At 32.9% G+C, this 21,124-nt stretch overlaps 1 protein-coding gene across 2 annotated transcripts; it reads right to left on the bottom strand.

Moving 5' to 3' along the window:
- Positions 1-673: 673 nt before the first annotated feature.
- On the bottom strand, positions 674-12,486 carry LOC108340890 (tubulin-folding cofactor E). 2 transcript variants are annotated; one of them, XM_017578455.2, is made up of 16 exons: positions 12,256-12,486; positions 11,232-11,541; positions 10,311-10,481; positions 9,952-9,998; positions 7,686-7,832; positions 7,520-7,594; positions 6,877-6,986; positions 6,127-6,251; positions 5,965-6,026; positions 3,967-4,074; positions 3,843-3,877; positions 2,521-2,583; positions 1,507-1,598; positions 1,345-1,421; positions 1,183-1,260; positions 674-832 (listed from the first exon to the last, which is right to left on the bottom strand). In XM_017578455.2, the coding sequence occupies exons 2-16, from the start codon at positions 11,539-11,541 to the stop codon at positions 731-733; spliced, it is 1,602 nt and encodes a 533-aa protein (XP_017433944.1). In that variant the 5' UTR covers positions 12,256-12,486; the 3' UTR covers positions 674-730. The 2 variants fall into 2 exon arrangements, with proteins under 2 accessions (XP_017433944.1, XP_052735346.1); XM_052879386.1 differs by having other exon boundaries at positions 11,232-11,535.
- Positions 12,487-21,124: the final 8,638 nt, after the last annotated feature.

Raw genomic sequence — 21,124 nt, 5'->3', positions numbered from 1 at the left:
TAGAATTTAACATCATTTTAGAATGAAATTTATTTAGATTTGAATTTAAAAAATTATATATTTTTTATTTTAAAAAAAATTATAATTAAGTGAACCAGTGAGTCAACCCGTTTAACCCACTAACCCGTGGTAGATCGGGCCGAGTTCGAATTTTTTCAACTCGCTAATAAATGAGCCGAGTTGGATTGGTTCACTAAGTGATCAACCCGTAGTATGTCGAGCCAGATTACCTATTTTGCCTGCCTTGTCCCGAGCTATCTTGTATTTAAATGGGTTGTTCTTTATTTCTTATGTCATTTTGATATGTTGCAAATAATTTATGTAGCTTGAGATTGAGATCATAAGCTATATAGTGATCTTTTGCATACCCATCTTTCCATAAAAAAAAATGTTATTAATTTTATGGTCATTTTCTAAAGACTACTCTTAAAGAAGACCGAAATCTACTTGCAAATGTATAAAAGAACCAGTGATTTAGAGAAAACCAGTGGATCAAAACCCCTGATAAAAGAATGTCACCAACTAAACAGGTGTACCACTTACAAATATATATATATATATATATATATATATATATATATATATATATATATATATATATATATATATATATATATAAATATATATATATATATATAGAGAGAGAGAGAGAGAGAGAGATACTTCCAAGAGTTGGGGACAGTCAGAAGGATACAGTCTTTAACACATGGGAAACTGTTCACAAATATATTTATGACCCTTCTTCGTCTACAAGGATAATAGAATCATTTCCAATTCCAAGGTCCATCAGAGATGAAGTGTCATTGTCAAGCATCAAAGGAAATGGAGAACCCTGCATTCATAACGCGAAGACATGCAACTAAATCAAGAAAGATTTTTTTTTTCTCTGCAAAAACCATACTCATCTTGCAAAACATTCTTGAGATGATATAAACAAGTATGTATGACCATCTGCTATGTTCTATGGTCTTCATCTTCCCTCCCTCATTCTCCACAATAAAGTTGTCACAAAAATGGTTTTCCAGAATAACAATTTGAAATTATTTCATTCAATCAGAGCAGAACACAATGATTTCTTAAGATTGTCTGGAAGCTTCTGCTTCTCATTTAGGAAAATTCTGAATCAGATAATCAGACAATCGTAATAACAAATAGCACATCTTAATCTTGATAAAAGCAAACCTCTTCTTGAAGATATAACTTTAGCTTCATGGACTTCAGCTTAAAAAAGCTTTCACATAGAGATTTCAGCTTACCGACCTAAGAAAAACAAGGTAATCAGAGGGTTTTTTTAAGTCTTGAAATACTGAACATTGCATTACTGAGGCAGTGTCGATGCTTAACTGTAGTTGTTGCTGGAAGCTTCTTTGTCAATGGTGGCTTCTCACCCATGGATGCTCCAACACAATTCAGAGTGATAGCTGCATTAATCTCAATATCAAAATAAAGATATTTCAAATTCCGAAAAACAAGCAGATGTGCAAACTTAACAATCGTAGTCCATACACAATAACCCTGAGCTGATTGTTTGTGGGACAGTAGTTCCACTTGAAGGTCTTTCATCCTCAATTCCATGAATCTTCTTAAGCTCGTATAACCTGTAGCAAATTGCACCAATATATTCACAAAACATAGTTCACCTGTATTGGAAATTAATTGATAATCCCGTCTAGATCCAGTTTCAATTAATATCTACAGTAACAGAACTCTGATATATAGGACAAGATAACACGGATATATATATATATACACACACACATATATATACATATATATATATATATAGATATATTAGATCATTATGAATTATTTAAATTGACAATCAAGATTTATGTATTCAAAATCATATATAATCTAAATATGTGATTGTATAGGTTTTGTTTCTTATTTATATAATCATAATAGAAACTTATACAATAATTTATGAGCTTTTAGGAAATCATTGTATTTATCCTTATTAACGTAATGTTGGAACCGTGTCAAAAATTATATTAGAGAAAAAAAAATGTCTTTTGAATTGGACAATTCATCAATGTGTCGTACGTGTGTTGATGTTCGATACGTGTTAGACCCAGAGACACGCCAAACGTGTCTGAGCTTCATAGCTTCATGCACAACTAAGGAGCGCAAAACAACTCAACCCCACCCTCTTAAATTCCCCACCCAAAAAATATACAGAACCAATAAATTAAGAGCTATGAACCTTATTCACCTAGTCAATCGAAGTCTCAGACAAAATAATGCCTAAGAACACAAGCTGTAAAACCTAGGTTTTCATTGTTCCTCTTGGTTTTCTATTGAAATCTCAACCATCATATTCACTAGTTCTGACTGACGTCTATTTTCCAATTTCGAAATCTGAACACCATGAACGATTATTACATATTTGCTTTTTTAATCCCATAAGAACCTACAGCTACTGATTTCTGATAGCATTTTCATCAGTTTTCAATTTCCATCACAACATATACCGAACATTAATGCTAGAGCAAAGGTTCCAGATATTGTCCGTGAATTTACCTGGGATGCTGTTTGATTTCTTCAGGACTAGTATGCAACCTTGAGATAACAAGCCGAACATACCTGCATAAGAATTGTAAATATGTAAGAATAGAAAGATGATGTTGCTTCGTACCATACATTAATTGCATATAGAACTTTAATTGAACTCTAAACCCAAAAGATAACCATGGTTGAAAAGGCTCACTTATCTCATGTATAAAGATTGATAAAATAAAAAAAGGTCTAATGGTCCGTCTTTAAAGAGGACTCTAACCACAAAAGTATACTTAGTATTTCAAAGTAATAATGAATGCTACAAACAGATTAAATATTTCTGCCACAACAACCTTGTTTTAACTTTTAACAATTATTTGGGTGACCCAATGAATAAAACATACGTTTGAGTATTTGTGGCATACTTCAGAAGCACTCAGCTTGAAAGGCCTTCTAGGTATATAGGCAGCAGTGGCATGGTACAGGAAGCTACAACTTGATCAGAAAGGTTCTGGAGGCTGCACTTGCCTTTAGCTAGGTTCTGACACAACATACAGGTGTAGGTTGGATCAATTTTATGTCCTATTCCATCATATACTTAATGCTTTGGTTGGGTATTGAAGTATTCTGTATTTTTACTTTTTTTAGGTGCACAATATTTAGTCCTCAGGATGGGAAACTCAAAAAATTGCTTCAGTTTCTATGGTTGTGTAGCTTTTTATTTGAGATGTGGTCAAGAAAAGCAAGCTAACTGAGACATGTTCTAAGAAGGAGATACCCTAAAAAATGGAGTCAATTGTTGTTCTTTATTGGAAGTCCTACATCAACTAGAGATAAGGTCAATTTAAAGTATATAAGTGGATACAAACCTCACCCGTTTTGTGGGATTGAGTTGGACTTAAGTCCCCTTCTTAACATTCCCAAATTTCATTTCCTCTTCTATAAGGAAAATTGGTTGAAAGTTCATGGAAATAAGCAATTAGATTTCATGAAAGAGAAGTATCTAACACTACAAGGCAAGTATGATTCGCATTGACAACAAGATGCATCCCACAAATGAGCCACCACCATCTAAGGAAATGGAACTTTTCACATACAACGCTAAGAAAGACGTTCAGCCCCCTATGACATGCTGGAATGACAAGGAATATAATTACAGGGAGGCAAACAAACCAGATCTCCAACCAACTATTTTGTCCAAATGAGTATAAACCATATACGAACATCTATGAGCAACACTAATAAAAAGACAGATAAAATGCACTATAAAATAATACACAGAATTGATGAACATAAACGACGCTTCAGACTTTCAATTGCCAAAAGGGTATATAACACAAACATACCTAATCTCAGAGTCCTTCCTTTCACGAGGAGTAACCTGAAAGGTATAGCAGACATGAAACATTATGTTTAGCAAAAGAGTGTATAAAAGAAGCAACTAAGCAACAGAGATATCTTCTGTCATACCTCACTCCCATTTAATATCTGAACTTTTGCTAAACGAGCTATCAAAACAAATCTTGGAACCCCGCCTCTTCTAGGATCAGTAATTGGGTTTTCAGAAAGCCTGATATCCTTCGTTGTTATTAAAGATAAGTAATTAGAACTGAAGCTAGCATTGCAAAATTCAGTCTAAAATAAACCAGTGAAAGAGAAAATAAGGAGAAAATGGTCCCTTTGGTAATGAGGAAAGATAAATTATAAGCAAGTCAATTACTTTCTCAAAGGAAGATTGTAAAGGTAATGGACCAGCACACATAATTTCGGCAACTGTAGCTACAAAATAATCTTGAATTGTATCCCCAATTTACCATTTTCAAATGGATTATTTGATATAGACCATGGTCCAATAAACTTCTCAGCAAGCAAACAATTGTAGAACAAGAGACCAAAAAGTAAAATTGATCAAACTTCTTCAAAAGTTAAAGGGTTAAATATGTTTTTAGTCCCTTAAGTATCAGACGATTTTGTTTTTAGTCCCTACTCAGAACTTTGATGGTTTTTAGTCCTTATTGTTTTGAAATTCTGACTATTAGTCCTTAAAATTGAACGGTGTTAAGTTTTAGTGGACGTGGCAAACGGCGATGCCACGTGATCACTGATCTGCTCTGTTCACTCTCTGCCACGTTGGATGTTTAAGTGTTGAACTGAGATTAAGTCAAGAGCACTTCGTCATCTTTTATAAATGAGATTTGAAGATGTTGGGTTCTTCTTTGTGGCTGCAGCTGGGGCAAAGAACTTGGGTTCAACATGTTGAACTAAGTGGACTCGATGGAGTAACTGATGCCGGGGTTCTTCCACTGCTAGAGAGTTCTGAGGCTGGTTTGGTTAAAGTGAACCTCAGTGGCTGCACAAATGTCACAGACAAAGTAGTTTCATCCTTGGCCAACCTTCATGGTTGGACTCTTGAGAACCTAAACCTTGATGGTTGTAGAAACATCAGTGATGCTAGCTTGATGGCAATTGCTGAAAACTGTGCATTGCTATGCGATCTTGATGTCTCCAAGTGCTCAATCATAGATGCTGGGATAGCGGCCCTGGCACATGCCCAACAGATTAATCTGCAAATTCTCTCTTTGTCAGGTTGCGCTTTGGTCTCAGACAGGAGCTTGCCCGCCTTGAGAAAATTGGGCCGGACCCTTTTGGGACTGAACATCCAGCACTGCAATGCAATTAACAGTTGGGTTCTTCTTCGTCATCTTTTACCAGCGACTTTTGAATGCATCTTCTACCACCAGATTACCATCCTCCGCAATTCGAAAAACTCCACTGGAATCGGCAACAGGATCTTCTCTGTTGGCAACCCACACCACTGTTTGTTGTTTCAAGCCGTGATACCAAATCCCCAAATATTTCCCTCCACTTTTTTCGCCAGGAGAAAAGAAGCCCAACTCAAATGTGGCGTTTGATGAAACGAGGTTTCCTCGCGGTGGTCGTTCCGATGCTCGAGAAATTTTCTCCAATTGAAAAAATTTACTTTGCCCCAATTAAGAACCCTAATTGTTAATTTGATTTCAATCAAGAACGTGGCAGAAAGAGAAGAGGGCAGCTGGTATTTCACGTGGCAACGCCGTTTGCCACCTCTACTAAAACTTAACACCATTCAATTTGAAGGACTAAAACTCAGAGTTTCAAAACTATAAGGATTAAAAACCATCAAAGTTTTGAATAGGGATTAAAACCAAAAACGTGTGATACTTAAGGGACTAAAAACATATTTAACCCAAAGTTAAAACCAACTTTTCCACCAAAACTTTTTGAAGAAGATAACTTCCATAAAAGTTTGAATGCATAAGTTAATTATAACTCACAAGAGAAGTTCAATTTCTTTAATTTCTTAGGATCATATCAGGCTGCAGTCCTAGACTCATCATTACAGATACATCAAAGTAACCATTGCATGCGTACTCAAGAATTTATATTAAATATGTAAACCAGTTCAACACTTCACAGTATAAACCTTACCACCAAACTAGGAAACAAGTTTAATGAGTCAATGGAGGCCAGATCATCAATGTTGTTATTACCTGAAACATGATTTGAAAGCCTTCAACTGGTATCCACAATCCAGATTTCATTGGAATATGTAGAAAATGATATTTATCAAGAGGAAAATTATAATATTACCCAATAGAAGGCGGCATAGATTTTGGAAGGGTTTATAGCATGTAACTTCTGATTCATACCGCTCATTATTATCCGGATAAAATAGAGAATTCAAACAATTCTTGTTTAAATAAAGCTTCTCCAAACTGAAAAAGATAACCAAGTATAAATAAATCAAATCGACTGACTTAAACAAATCTAACCAAAAGCAGGGGCACTGATCTGAGGAAGAAATACAGGAACAAAGAAGAAAAGAATACTTATGGCCAGTTCTAAGATAAAATCAGTACTTCCAGTGATACAGATACCCCCTGGGACTTGTAAACAATATTTCAAGCTAACTATATACTTCACCATGATGCTAACTGTTTTTGAGAAGTAGAAAACCAAGAGTCATATGAATGAATCCGTGTCTTAAGTACACAGCAGAAGCTCTTATTTATAATTAGAGTTATAAATATAATAAACAAGAGTTACATAATTATACAGCTCATTACATCTTAATTACAATATTTCTCTATTTACACAATATATCATAGTCATAATTTACAAGATTACAAACACCAACAACTCAGTCAGTAGTTAACTGAAATTATAATGTATTAACTAAATTGTTAACTGGTTAGATCAAGTCCTATGTTATAATTTTAGGTATGATCAACATGGAAGTATATTTTATTGAAGTTAGATGTGGTTAAAAGTTAAGATAGAATCGTTTCCAAATGGTGTCAGGACTGTATTCTAGAAGTAAACAAAACTGCCATTACCGACCATCTTAGCTGAGAAAGCTTCATGATTTCATTCCATTCATCTATACAGTTGTTTTCCAAATTCAACAGCCGCAGACAATCAAATCCCTGAACCGTAGAGGATGACCCGGGCTGAACAGAAAAGGAAAATTAGAAGGCTTTAGAATGCTAGTAATTTATATTTAAAAGTTGACCAGGAACTGAAGAGCAACATAAAATTAAACACGAAAGGGAAAACCTAATACGTACAAAAGGAATTATCTCCATACGAAAAAAAAAAGTTCACCATATTTTAATGCTAAAACAGAAATAGTGTAGCACATCGAACTGGCCAGTCAGCCAGATAAGAGAAAAAAACATCTCAATGTGAAACAGCCATTATAAAGGCTGAGAAATATTGAAATTTTTGGATTATATCCGCAACACTATTCCTTAAATATGTCCAGCTTGCATTCTAAAGCAATCACTTGAGATAGTAAATAAATATGAGAGAAGGAGAGCAGTTCTTCAGATGCCCCAAACTGATCATTGAAATTCAGGCTCCGGGGTACTTAAAAGATTGTGTAAGTTTCCAATGTGTTTTAATCTGTCCTCAAATTGGAGGAAGATTCTAAGCCTACAGCTTTAAGATAATTGGCAAGCATACCAAACGAAAGATAACATACCAGTATTCTGCTTATATTGTTTCCCATTATATGTAGCTCTTCAATTGTTGACAGCGATTGTCTAAGCAACTCAACCTGCCCAGTTTAAAAAGGAATATTTAGCAATTTCTATTTATACCATCAAGAAAATTTATTAAAGAAACATTAGAAAAGATATAGAAGGAACCTGTTCCCAATCTACGCCAGTATTATTTACAACCAGAACTTGGATGATTTTCAGTATTGGAAGATTGGTTTTATAGGGTGACATTAAATTGTTGGATAAATTGATTGTCCTCAGAGCAGGCAACTGTTCACAAATTGTGCCAACATCCTGCAAAGAGATCAATTGAAAGGAAAGTAAATGGCAAGTACCCTCAATCAATCACTAACAAAATGGTAGACCAAAAAAAAACTAAGTAAAAGGGATCTCGTATATGAACAGTGGAAAAGGGATAAAAAAAAGGGCAAGAACTATAGTTAAAAAGATTTCTACATAACAATTCAGGAAGGAAGATTAAACAAAAAATGAAATATACTGTAGTCCATTAGCCTTGCTATGTTGAAGTCCCACTAAGACCTTTTTCTCTCCAAATTAAACTTCACTTCCCCTCCACCTCCCCCTACATAACGTCTAGACATCCTTTGTAACTAGAAAAAAAGAAGAAAGAAATATAGCAAGGTTGTCCAATCCCTTGACACATAACAAATGGGAAATCACTTAAGACACTCCCGTAGTTGACAGAAGAGCAACTGATAAACCAATAAAATATAACGCTGAGCACATAAATGGCATGCAATATAGCAATGTGCTTGTTGTCTCATACAGGCTTATACAAAGAGTATGCTGTCCACAAACTGCAAATAACAACACCCTTTGCCTAATTACACACCCTACCAACTATCAAATATGTTGGAGATCTCAAATTGACTATAATGTGTTTAATTAGAATATATAAATTAGTGCAAACCTCAGCTTACCAAACTAGTTTTGTGAGATTGAGTTAGACTTAAACTTCAATCCTAGCTAGGTTTATTGGACTTATTGTGTCATCCACTATCAGACCACCTACAAATATCTAGTCTCATGCTCAAGATGTCCACTTCTGAGCTTAAGATGAGATGTTGGAGATCTCACATCGACTAAACATGTGACTAAATTATAGTATATAACTAAGTGCAAACCTCACTTACCAAACTGGTTTTGTGAGGTTAAGCTTAAAGTTCACTTTCTAAGAAAATATCCTATTGCAAAATAAGTTATTTTCAATCACATTCTAACAATACATTATTGCTCTTGACTTATCCCTTAAATACCAACATGACATTTATTATTACGCTTATACCTAATAATACATGATTGTTGGTTTCTTCTCACAACTGAAACCAGAATATTGCTTTCCCTATATTTAACATATTTGATTATCACAATCCATACATTTTTGGACAAATATATAACACCACAACAATTTTGGATGAAAATCGAAAAAGGATTGTAGGATGTATGTGTGTGTGAGAGTTAGAGAGAGAGAAAGGTGAAACTTTGGCATTTGTTAAGAAGTGGACTTTATGTCTAATTCAACCCCACAAAATCGGCTTGTAAGGTAAAATTTGCACCCACTTATTATATGCTGTGATTTGGCCCTATCTCTAGTCGAGATGGGACTTCCAACACCCACCCTTCGAGCTGAAATATATACATCTCGAGTGTAAAACTAGACATTAATGAGTGGTTCGATACCGGCCGATAGTGGGTGGAACAATAGACCCAACAAATATCAAATTTCGCTAGGTTAGGCTATAACCAATGGTTTTGATACCATGTTAATATACAACAGATCTATATAGGTAAAAAAACAAGTAATATTTATATAGGTAGTCATATTTATATACAGCAGATCTATATGATACAATGACAATAGAAGAGTACTATCCAAAAAAGCTTTAGAATAAAGCTTACTTTGACCTACTCTGAACCTATTTTAACAAAGAGTGAGGAAGTGCCTTGGTAGTTTGCAGTAGTAGAAATATTATCAAATTAGTGCACCATTGTACCAAAAATCAAATACGCTAAAACCAATTAATCCATTATCATACAAAAAGAAAACGTAGTAGAATTTAATAAATCCTAGTAATAGTAATCACATATTAAAATATAAAGGAGATATTCATAATACACACATTTCAACCAAAATGCAATTAGAAATAGAAAAACAGATCCAGTTTTCACAAAAGAAAGCTTATTTTCTATGAAGTAATTGTACTTTTCTCTTCAAAAGTTCTATTAGGAAGCTAATAAAAAAAGTTATTATTTCTTCAAAATAAGTTGAACCAGAAACACAAATCATAGAAGTTCTTGGTAAGACTTGCATGATATGTTGAAAAGAAGTTAATAAGAAGCTGCAACAGTAGCAGGGATTGATTGCTAGACAAAAGCTGGTTGCAGAACATACCTTCCACTCTGAAAGCAAGTTCCCAGTCAGGTCAAGTTCTTTTATATCTATCAACAAAAAATAAAAGGCGGTTAAAGTGCAAGGATCCTGAAGATATCAAAGAGAGAAAATTGCAACAGAACTCATTATTTATATTGAAAATGCAACAGGATAGAAAATGATATCAAATAATCAAAGTTACAAATTATAACTCCAGTTTGAAACAGCTTAACCAAAAATAAAACCTAACGTACAAGCAATTAATTTATTGATACAGCAATTTTATCTTAAAATAAAACAAAATCACTGATATTACTAAGCCAATGTGTATTGATCTTGATATTAGCAAAGAAATGGGAGTGTCCTAGAATCAAGCTTACTTGGCACCGTGTTATTAATGTGAGAAGGGATTCCAGGGGAACTAATGCCCATGTATGACAATGATACACTAGTTAATTCCTCAAATCTTCTTAGCTTATCTTGAATTTGATCTTTACCCAAAAGTTGAACAGATACTCGCTGGTTGCTTGTTGAAAGGACATACATTTCATCTGCTCAAAACAAAGAAAAAATACATTTTATTTTCCAGGTTTTGTCAGTGTATGCATACAGAAAAAAGATGTACAGAAGACAGACTAGAATGTAAAAAAATATTTTAGAATGGATGGAGGTAAATTTTCAAAAACATTGTGAACACCTTCTCAGTTCTTAACCTGAAAGAAAGAAAAAATATTACTAAAAGAACACAAAAATGGTCTCAGGGCTTCGTATCAAATCAATTTCTAACAATCTGGAAATAGATATATCAATAGGCAGGAATATTATGGAGTTCAAAATTCATAATTTGTCAGTTGTACATGTCTTAGATGATTTTCTCTACCACATATTTAGAGAATTTATAATAATAAAATATAATTACAAAAATTGTACTAACTAAATCCTGCACCATGCAACCAATGTGGAAACAAGTTGTAGTAGAGTTTTTTAATATAAATTAGCATTAAAATTAAATGTTATCCTCCAACCTATACTCACCTATTCAAGACATGTGGAACAAAAGAAACCTTCCACCCCCCTCCCTTTTCCCCCTTCACCCCAACTGCAACCTCGAAGAATGAAAACAACAAAACCAAACAACTATAGTAACAATTTGGTAACAACGGTAAAGAAAACAGCTCAACTACAATAGAGTTGACTTCTTTTCTGTCGTACCAAAATTTAAAATGAAACATTTTTTCCCTTATTCATGGCCCCTAAATATAAATGTTTTAGACACAAATGAATTTAAGCCTGAGATATACCCTCTTCATCTTTTGTAGAGTCACTTTTATATCGACTTTCAAGAGCTTCAAGCAATGAAATCCCTTGGTTTAGATTGTGGGGACGAACAAATGACCCTGATCTATCTGATTTAGCATGGAAGTAGCGGACACCATTCATGGATCCATCATGTTTGCCTTCTCCGTTGTCCCAGTCAACTCCAACCCAAGTGTCTGAATAGCCTTCTATAGGTCCCACATACTTAACTGTACCAATTCGTTGAGGATCACCCAATGCACGCACTCGTTGACCCACCCAAAATTCATGTCTTGGCTCTTGGGAGTCCTGCATCTTTTGTTAAAGTTGGCTGAGAATTACTCTTAAAAAAACATGTAAGCTAGTAATCACAAATGCGTTTTAACAAATCATAAGATGTATCCTTGACACAACAAATTAGTTAATGCGGATATCCCTAATTGGTGTACGCATTTGGTGAATTTGTTTTATCCTTCTTCAATAAACATTTAATATTACAAATATTATGCTTTAACTGCTCAGCATCACATACACAAAACAACCTTTAATTTTATCCCATTTTCTACAAATTAACGGCCAACTATTTTATCTATCTTCAACAATGAATTCTCTCCAAAATGAAAATGGAGCTGGGTATGCGGTTCAGCATACACCCATTTAGGCGGCATTCACATAAACCCACTCAATACATTACTTATCCATATAGTCCACGTATTAAAACGAACCTTGATAATCAAGAATAGCACTCGCGGCAAAATTCTACTTAGAAACAAAAGAAATATAATCCTAAAATGCATTTCAAATGTCCAATAAATCAAGCATTTCCCATCGTAGTTGTCCTGATGGTGTATCTTTAACAGCATTTCAAATTATATTTCAGTAGATGATTCAGATTACAAACTGAAATTGGTGCAAGCTTCCACTACTGAAAGAACAAGACTAATGCTGATTAATTTCAACTCCATAAATCACAAAACAGCAGCAAGACATTTTTCAGCACGTAAACCAAAACAGAGGAAGAGAATTTACCGATAAGAGCAAGAGAAATTTTCAATGATGCAGAGCCACAGTCGCTGCAAAGACTTGCCAGAGTTGGAATCGTGGTGGTTCCAGTTGGTCTGCCGTTCGTGAGGTCGCCGGGGTTTGCTCTTGCGGGGTCGTTGGGGTTGCAAGCGGTAGATTTGGCTACTATGCCCACTTCTCCAATTTTTCCTTCCCCTCCCCTTTTATTTATCATAGGTTTTCTTGCATTTTTGTTAACATCCATAATTGAAATGTTAGCATTCGTTTTGTGGTCCACTTATTTGATTTTACTCAAACAATGTCATAAATAATGTGGATATATTTGTATTTTTAAAGTAGAAAATACTAGCTTAAAATTAGTTAGTATGTAAAAAAGTTATTAAAATAAAACCATGTAAAAATATTTAAAAACTTCAATCATCATCAATTAGAATAGATTAATTTTTTTTATGGAACATGAAACGTATATTTTTAAATGTTTATTTATAATTAATAATTAATTACATTTAGTTAGACTTTTATTTTTTTCTTTTATAATTTAAATAATTAGACTTTTCACACCATTTTTCCTCTTTTTCTTGAGTTTACACTCATTCACAGGTTACAACAATTCACGATATTATATAACATAATTTATTTTATCACGATTTTTATAACAAAAATTCGTCGTTTAAGTTTCGATCAAATTTTTCTTAAGGTTACAAGATATATATATTTTCAAACCAAAAACCTCTAATTGACAATTTTAACAATTAAAGTAGAATAGTATGTATTACGTATAAAAATTTCAATCTAATCAAACAGTTAAAAAAAATATAAAACAAAGTTTTACTAGGTATAAAACAACGTAAAGAGAATGACATCTAAATTTCTATAATAAATATGAAAATCATTTATTTGACTACATGCTTCTGATTATCAAACACAACAATCAAAATACTTCATGAAATATCTTCAAAATTCAAATTTGATCTAACGAATTAAATAAATGAGAATCAATGTTTTACTAAAACAATTCAAAAAAATAGAATAATATGATGTTAACTCATTAAAACTTGTGAAATCGACTTCTATAAATATATATTTATAATAAAAAAACTCGGCGGTCAAGTTAAAAAAATATGTATAACAAATTGTATGTAAGTTTAGATCAAAGGTTTTAAAACAAATATAATCAAAGTGACATTGAAATTTTTATCATAATTATAAAAATTATACATTGAAATTTTTATCAGAATTATAAAAATTATTTTATGTGAAAGCAACTAAAAGTACAATACGTGGTTTTAAACAACGTAATGTTTTGAGCAAGAATCACCACACGTAAACTCTAAACTCTAAAATCCTAAACCCTAAACAATTTAACTAGTGCATAATTAATGACATACATGGGTATTAGTTCCCCTGGAATCTCTTCTCACATTAATAACACGGTGCCAAGTAAGCTTGATTCTAGGACACTCCCATTTCTTTGCTAATATCAAGATCAATACACATTAGCTTAGTAATATCAGTGATTTTCTTTTATTTTAAGATAAAATTGCTGTATCAATAAATTAGTTGCTTGTACGTTAAGGTTTATTTTTATCCCTACTTTTATTTATATACTTTCAAAGCCAAATTAACAAACCTCCTCTGCTAATTGTATGCAAATCCAAGCAATAATAGTGTGCAAAAAATTCATACATAATTCGAAAAAAAAAATCCACTTAATCGGATAAAAAAAAATTGAATTTCACTTCTTTGTCATTTTCTTCATCATTTCCCTTTTCAGTATCTCTGTGTATCATTTTCATAATTAACAATAACTCTTCTCTAGTAATTTTAATTATATGTAGCATTTTCTTTAATGCAATGTGTTTTAACTGTTGCTTAATTTACTATAATAAATTTTGACGAACCTCATTCTTTTTCCAAAATCCAAGAATTTAACCTTTTGACGTGCAGGGAACGTCTTCTCCTTCAGGGTCCTGTAAGTATATGAACACAGTGTAACATCCACCTAATTAAGGGATTCGTTTCTTACAATTTCCTTTCAATAAGTTTTAGTAATGTGAATGCTAAATTTACAGAAAAAAAAATCACTGAAAGTTTCCCGTCACTGCCTTATCTGGTGGCACTGTTGAGCTCATGCTTTGGCTGTACTACGGTGCTCTCAAGCGCCCCAAGGAGTCCCAAGGAGAAGAAATTAACCATTCGCTTAGAGAAGGGTGAGAAGGTGGTGGACTGCTTCAAGTGGAGATTCATCTGTGTCGAGTCCGAGAAGAACAACCCCAACCACCACACCACCGACAACATTTCTTTTAGATCCCAAAAGCAGTTCTTCGACCTCAGCTTCCCCAATAAGCACAAGAAAATAGTGGTGGACTGCTACTGCCTTTCGTCCTGGAGAAGGCGAAGGAGATGAAACACGAAAACTTTTTTTTTTAGATTTTTAAATTTGATTAAGTGTTAAATTTATTTGGTTTAACAAGGTGATGGTCTTTATTTTTCATGATTTTTCTCAAATAATTTTTTTAAAAAATTGAGTTTTTAATTTTAAAAAATTGAAATATAGTTAGTTTGTGATTTTTTTAAACTTTTAAAATTATTTTTTTATTTTTTTAAATGTTTTAAAAAAATAAAAAAATTGTCACGTGTCAAACTTACGTAGTAGTGTTACGTGACAATAATAGTGTGAACTATATCAAATTGAACTTAATTGAGTCAAACCGAATTTAGTCAAATTGAACTCAATCGAACTAAACCGAAATTGAACTGAATCGAACCAAACCGAACCAAGCCAAATTGAACCGAGCCCGAGCCAAAGGCGAGCTAGCCAATCCCAACCGAGCTGAGCCTCACCAAACATAGCAGGATCGAATTGAACCAAACTCAACCAAACTAAACCGAACTAGACCGAATAGAACCGGAATAGACCTGGTCGAACCGAACCGAACCAAATTGGACCACACTAAACCAGACCACTAAACCAAACCAATCCAAACCGAAAAGAATCGATATGGACCAAACCGAACTGGATCAGACTAGATCAGACCGAATTGAAGTGGACCGAACCGAACTGAACATAACTAGAATGAACCGAACCAAACCAAATCAAACTCAACCAGACCGAAACGAACCAAACCAACCCAAACCAAACTGAACCTAGTTGAGCCGAGCCGGCCAAGCTGAGTCGAGCTTACCAGAGCCGAACCGAGCTGAGTAGGACCGAACTGAACCAAATAGAACCAAACTGAATGAGACCGAAACGAACCAAACCAAGTCGAACCAGACTGAACTGAACTGGACCGAACCAAACCGAACCAAACCAAACCAAAAACTACTTAACCGAACCAGACACGACTGATCCGAACCAAACCAAACCAGACAGAACTAAACTGAACTAGACTAGATCGAACCAAACCAAACCAAATTGAACCGAACCGAACTGAATCGGGCTGAACCGAGTCGAACCAAACCAAACCAGACCGGACCAAGCCTAACCGAATCAAACCGAACCGAACCGCATCGAACGAAACCAAACCGGACCGGACCAAGTTGAACCAAATCGGACCAGACTGAACTGAACCGAATCGGAACGGACCAGACCGAAGGAAATCGAACCGGATCAGACCGAACGAAACCAAACCAAACCGAATCGAACTAGACCGGACCGAACTATGCCAAACCAAATTGAGTCGGACCGAACCGAACTTGACTGGACCAAGCCAAACTGAACCGAACCGAATAGAACCACACCGAATCGAACCAAACTGAACCAAACCAAATCGAGCTTAACCGAATCCATTTGAGCCAATCAAAGTCGAGTCGAGCTTAGTTATGCCAAGCCGAGTCGAGCAGAGTTGAACTTAGCAAAATAAAGTCGTTTTGAGCCAGGTTTGGCCGAGCCGAGCTGAGTTGAACCAAACCAAACCAAACAAATCGAACTGAGCCTTGGCAAGCCGAACCGGATCGAGTCGTGGCGGGCCGAACCGAACCAAATTTTGTGTTGGGGAGAATGTAAGATCCATAAAAAAAAAATATTTATAATAGTAAATTTTAGCATTTTATTAGTAATAATAATTTTAGTGGATGGAAAAATGTAAATTTTGGATATAAAATTATAGTAATTTTAGAAGGAGAGGTTCAAATTTTTGGTAATTTATTTAGTATTTTTTTTTAATAGTAAAAAGTGAATAGTAAATAGTAAAAGTGAATAGTGAATAGTAAAATAAATTCTTATCATGAAAGAAATTAGGATTCCTTAGCATGTAAGAAATTAGGATTTCTTAGTATGGAAGAAATTAGGATCAGAATTAATAAGTAAATGATTAAAATATTATTTTTTAAATAATATTAAAATAATAAATAATATTAAAATATTAATGAATAGTAAATTTTTTTTTAACTATAAATAGCCATGGGAGGGAAGGGTATTTTGCACCAAGAAAAGAGGAATCAAGTGAGAGCTTGAGAAATAGAGAAGAAAGAGTTAGGGAGAAATTTTTAGTTGCAAGAAGAGTAGAGGTTCTGAAGGGTTTCGGGGGAAACAAATTCGGAGCAGGAGATTAAGTCTGGAATAGAGGTAGGGGAGCTAACTTTTCTAAGCTTTTATATTATGATTTAGTACTGTTTTATTACTATTCATGTTTTGAAATTATGTATGAATATTGTTAATGCTTACTGTATGTTTATCTATATTGATATTCGGTGTAAATATTATATGTTGTTGTTTTGAATCTGTTAATAAGAAATTTGTTAAAAACTAGTTGAGGAATACTTTGGCTAAGGAAAGACTTGGTACTTAAGTTGTCCATTGTGACGCACCTCTCTTTCCTGGAAGTCTACTCGACAGGTTTTTAACTTAAATCTTGTGTACAGATTATGTACTGTTAAATTATCATGTAATATATCTTGTTGGAATATATTCAGTTTGTATGATTTCTGAAATGATTGAAGTTTATTTGATTTGAATTTATGCATCTGAACATGTATGAGTATTATGGGGAAATGTCGTAAGGGTATAATATGAGTCGAGGAATGTGAGTATGGTATGAGTCTCGCGGAGAGATTTTGTAATGTCATGGTATGTGTATGAGGATTATGGGTAGATTTCGTAATAGTATAATATGAGTTAAGGAATGTGAGCATTGTATGAGTTTCGTGGAGAGATTTTGTAATGACATGGTATGTGCGTATATGTTGATGTTGAGGGTCATGAAGTTGGAGGTTATCCTGATACTCTAATAATCAATCAGTCTCAAGTAGAGAATGATGAATTATGTGGTGAGAGGGGCAGGAGGTCCTGGTCTATGTGCCGGTTTAGGACATAGTGAGGGGACTAACCTTGTGAATGGTATGGAGGGCAGAATGTCCTGGTCTATGTGCCGGTTTAGGACATAGTGAGGGGACTAACATTATGAATGGTATGGAGGACAGAATGTCCTGGTCTATGTGCCGGTTTTGGACATAGTGAGGGGACTAAGAATGACATCACAAGTGAAAAACCTTCCGTTGTATCGCTCATCAACATATCGTTGGGATAAGTGCCTATGGAATATCGTTGGGATAAGTGCCTATTGAATATCGTTGGGATAAGTGCCTATTGGGTATTGTGGAATGAGTGTCTATTGGGTATAGTGGTGTTTATTGGGTATTTTGGTGTTTATTGGGTATTGTGGGACGAGTGTTCAATGAGTGTTTATTGGGTATTATGGAATGAGTGTCTATTGGGTATTTTGGTGTTTATTGGGTATTGTGGGACGAGTGTTCAATGAGTGTTTATTGGGTATTATGGAATGAGTGTCCATTGGGTATTTTGGTGTTTATTGGGTATTTTGGTGTTTATTGGGTATTGTGGGACGAGTGTTCAATAGGAATTGTGGTACGATGGTATGAGGGTGTCTGACATAATTATTATATGATGTTTGTATCGAAGTAATTATGCATGTCTTATAAATGATTTGTTGCATGTTAGCTCACCCTACTTGTTTGTGTTTTGTGTTTGGGTATGTGCGATGATCGTATAATTCGTTATACGGGAGCAGATGAAGGAATGTCGCCTCACATAGTGCCAAGGAAAGGGAGGAGTAGAAGAACTATAATTAAAATCTTTTTACATGTATAGACTTATATTAACTAGGAAATTTTAAAGGGTGACGGAATGTTACCGTAAATGTAATATTAATTATCAAGTGTGAAAATTTGGGATGTTACATTAATGTAAAAAGTTGGGTTGTTACATTAATGTGAGAATTTAGGATGTTACATCTTGTGCCCTTTTAGTGGCTAAATAATTTAAAAACAAACATAAACAAAATGACATTGAAATTTCTCTCAATTGTGAATTTTATTTTTTAACCACTATAATTATTAATCACAACGGTCAAATTAAATAAATACGTGTTATGAACTCTGTGTAAAATTTTTAACTCCATCCAGTAACTAAAAACAAAAATATAGAGTTTTATCGAGATCATATACATTCTAATATCTCATCTCATTCAATTAACTCATGAGGATGACTCAAAAGAAACTCTGCTATCACAATTTTTATTAAAAAAATTCATAACATTGATAATGGAAATACTTTTACACAATAAATAAAAAATATTAGAATATGTAATAATAATCGAATTTACACTAGGATAATTCATTAAATACTGATTAAGAGAACGAGATATATGAAAGTATAGATATATCAAATATATTAGAACATATTAAATAAATCTAAATATGTAGCATTGAATATTTTTAGCTTCCTTACAATCATTAATTATTAAATCTTCATCCAATATCTATAAAATATTTTTCATAATATTATTTAATGTAAATATAGTATTCAAACTATATAAGTTTGTCTTTTTTTTACTATCAACTCACTGAATTCAAATATTTAATAACAAATCATTTATGCATTAAAAACATAAAACATGTAATTATAATTCAAATATTTTATCTACTTTATTAATTTTCCTGTCATCAAAATTAATTTATAAAAATTATATAATTATTATAACTCAATTATCTTCTCTTATCACCAATTGTCAGAGAAAATTAGAATGAAAGATAATTCACAAAATAAGCAATTATTATAATTTGAATAACTTCTCTTACCTCTCATCACGACTTATTTAAATATAAATTTTGCTGTCCATAATTTAGTTACTCTCAATTAGAAACTATAGTCTAACTTTCTAATAAGTGAACAATTATTATTGACAATTCTTTTACTCAACGATATAATAATCTTTTAAATGAAGTAAGTTTGAAGGTGAAATTGGGAATAGAAAAAAATAACTATAGTTAAAATACTAAAAAAACGAGAAAAGTTTATTGTTTTACTATTCAAATTTGAAATTTTTGACTAAAAAAGAGACAAATATAGCAAAAATGGATAATCACGAGTTATAACTTTACAGTTAAGAATAGTCACACAAATTTAATATATATACACACACACACACCGAAACTTTTCAAAATATTTGCAAGTACATGATACACGTAAATATTATAGAAAAAAGAGTCCAATATGTTTATTATTACTATTATTATTTAAACAAGATAAATGAAGAACTCTTTCAATTACTTAAAATTTGTCATTTTATATAAGTAGTTTTTTAAAAACTTTTGACCAGACTAATGTCATTGACTATTTTGACCTACTTATATTATATATTTTTCTGCGTACGTAACGATGTCTTTTTCATCGATGATCGATGACTAATCATTTTTACAGTAGAAGAATCATTAGAACAGAAAGTTTTTTAAAACAAAAGTTAAAGAATTCACTCTCTTTTAACATACTCTGAGGATTAAATTAACTATTATACCACTGAGGTACGTTGGTCCTACTTTGATTATTAGTTTTTTTTCTTCCGGACAACCTTTTTTCTGTCTATTTATTTTATTCATTCTCAACACTTCGATCCATACAGTAGTAAGTATACATAAATCTCTAATATATCTGTATGATTTTGTTCGAACATATTGTATGTCACGTTATGAAAACTGAATTTCATTAAATGTACACAATTAATATTTTGTCTATAATTACTTGTCTGATATTAAATTATTATTTTATCTTTTATTTAATATTTACACAATTAATTGTAATTTTCTTTATTAATGTTTGGTATATAAAATTGTAAATATTGTATATTTTAACATTAAATCATTAATAATATTATGCGTTACTTTGTTGTTGATTTTTTTTTGCTAAATACAAATTTAGTTAATATTTAAAATAGTAAAAAACAAACATAACTGTATCCATTATCCAATGAAAATAATAATAAGACAAAAAAATTATACTTAAATACAATTTTTGTTTACCTCAAAATGGGAGTAGTAAATCTTACACAGATACATCCTTAAATCCATCTCATTGATACTCATCTACTCACTAATTAGAATTAAAACAATAAAAAAAGAGAAATGAATGGAAGAATAATAAAGAAAAGACATTGAAAAATGACAAAAAGAAGAAAGAGGAATATAAGAAAAGATGAAACAGCACATGTTTAACAATTTTGAGAAAGATTTAATTAACTATAGAAATAATTTTATTTTTATTATTTAGGCTCTGTTTACTTAGATGAATTTATTATTCACATATATTAAATGTGATGATAATTTGTGTTCTTTTAAACGGATTTGCAAGGAATGGAGAGAGCGAATTAGCGGGATTATAAACTTATGGTATCCCGCTTATTCGAGGAGATTTGTGGATGTAATACGTGCTTTTACAAAATTAACCTCGCTTATTGAAAGATAGATTGGATTGTGCAACGAAACGGTGACCAAGGAGGTTTCACGGTGACACTCAAAAACCATGGATGCAGGCTATACCACAGACTTTGTAACTTTGGAGAATTAGTTCTGCATTCTTTGA

This window comes from Vigna angularis, chromosome 6, assembly GCF_016808095.1.
Source record: "Vigna angularis cultivar LongXiaoDou No.4 chromosome 6, ASM1680809v1, whole genome shotgun sequence".
Classification (NCBI taxonomy): Eukaryota; Viridiplantae; Streptophyta; class Magnoliopsida; order Fabales; family Fabaceae; genus Vigna; species Vigna angularis.
Note: the sequence above shows the minus strand (reverse complement) of the source record. Positions and strands in the feature narration are given on the sequence as shown.

Excerpts from the sequence above, each read along its gene's own strand:
- LOC108340890 (XM_017578455.2), bottom strand. The coding sequence starts at position 11,541 with ATGCAGGACTCCCAAGAGCCAAGACATGAATTTTGGGTGGGTCAACGA. Across the intron at positions 2,584-3,842 it reads AGGAAGGACTCTGAGATTAG|GTATGTTCGGCTTGTTATCT; the intron begins GTATGTTTGTGT and ends ATTCTTATGCAG. Across the intron at positions 1,422-1,506 it reads AATCAGCTCAGGGTTATTGT|CTATCACTCTGAATTGTGTT; the intron begins GTATGGACTACG and ends AGATTAATGCAG.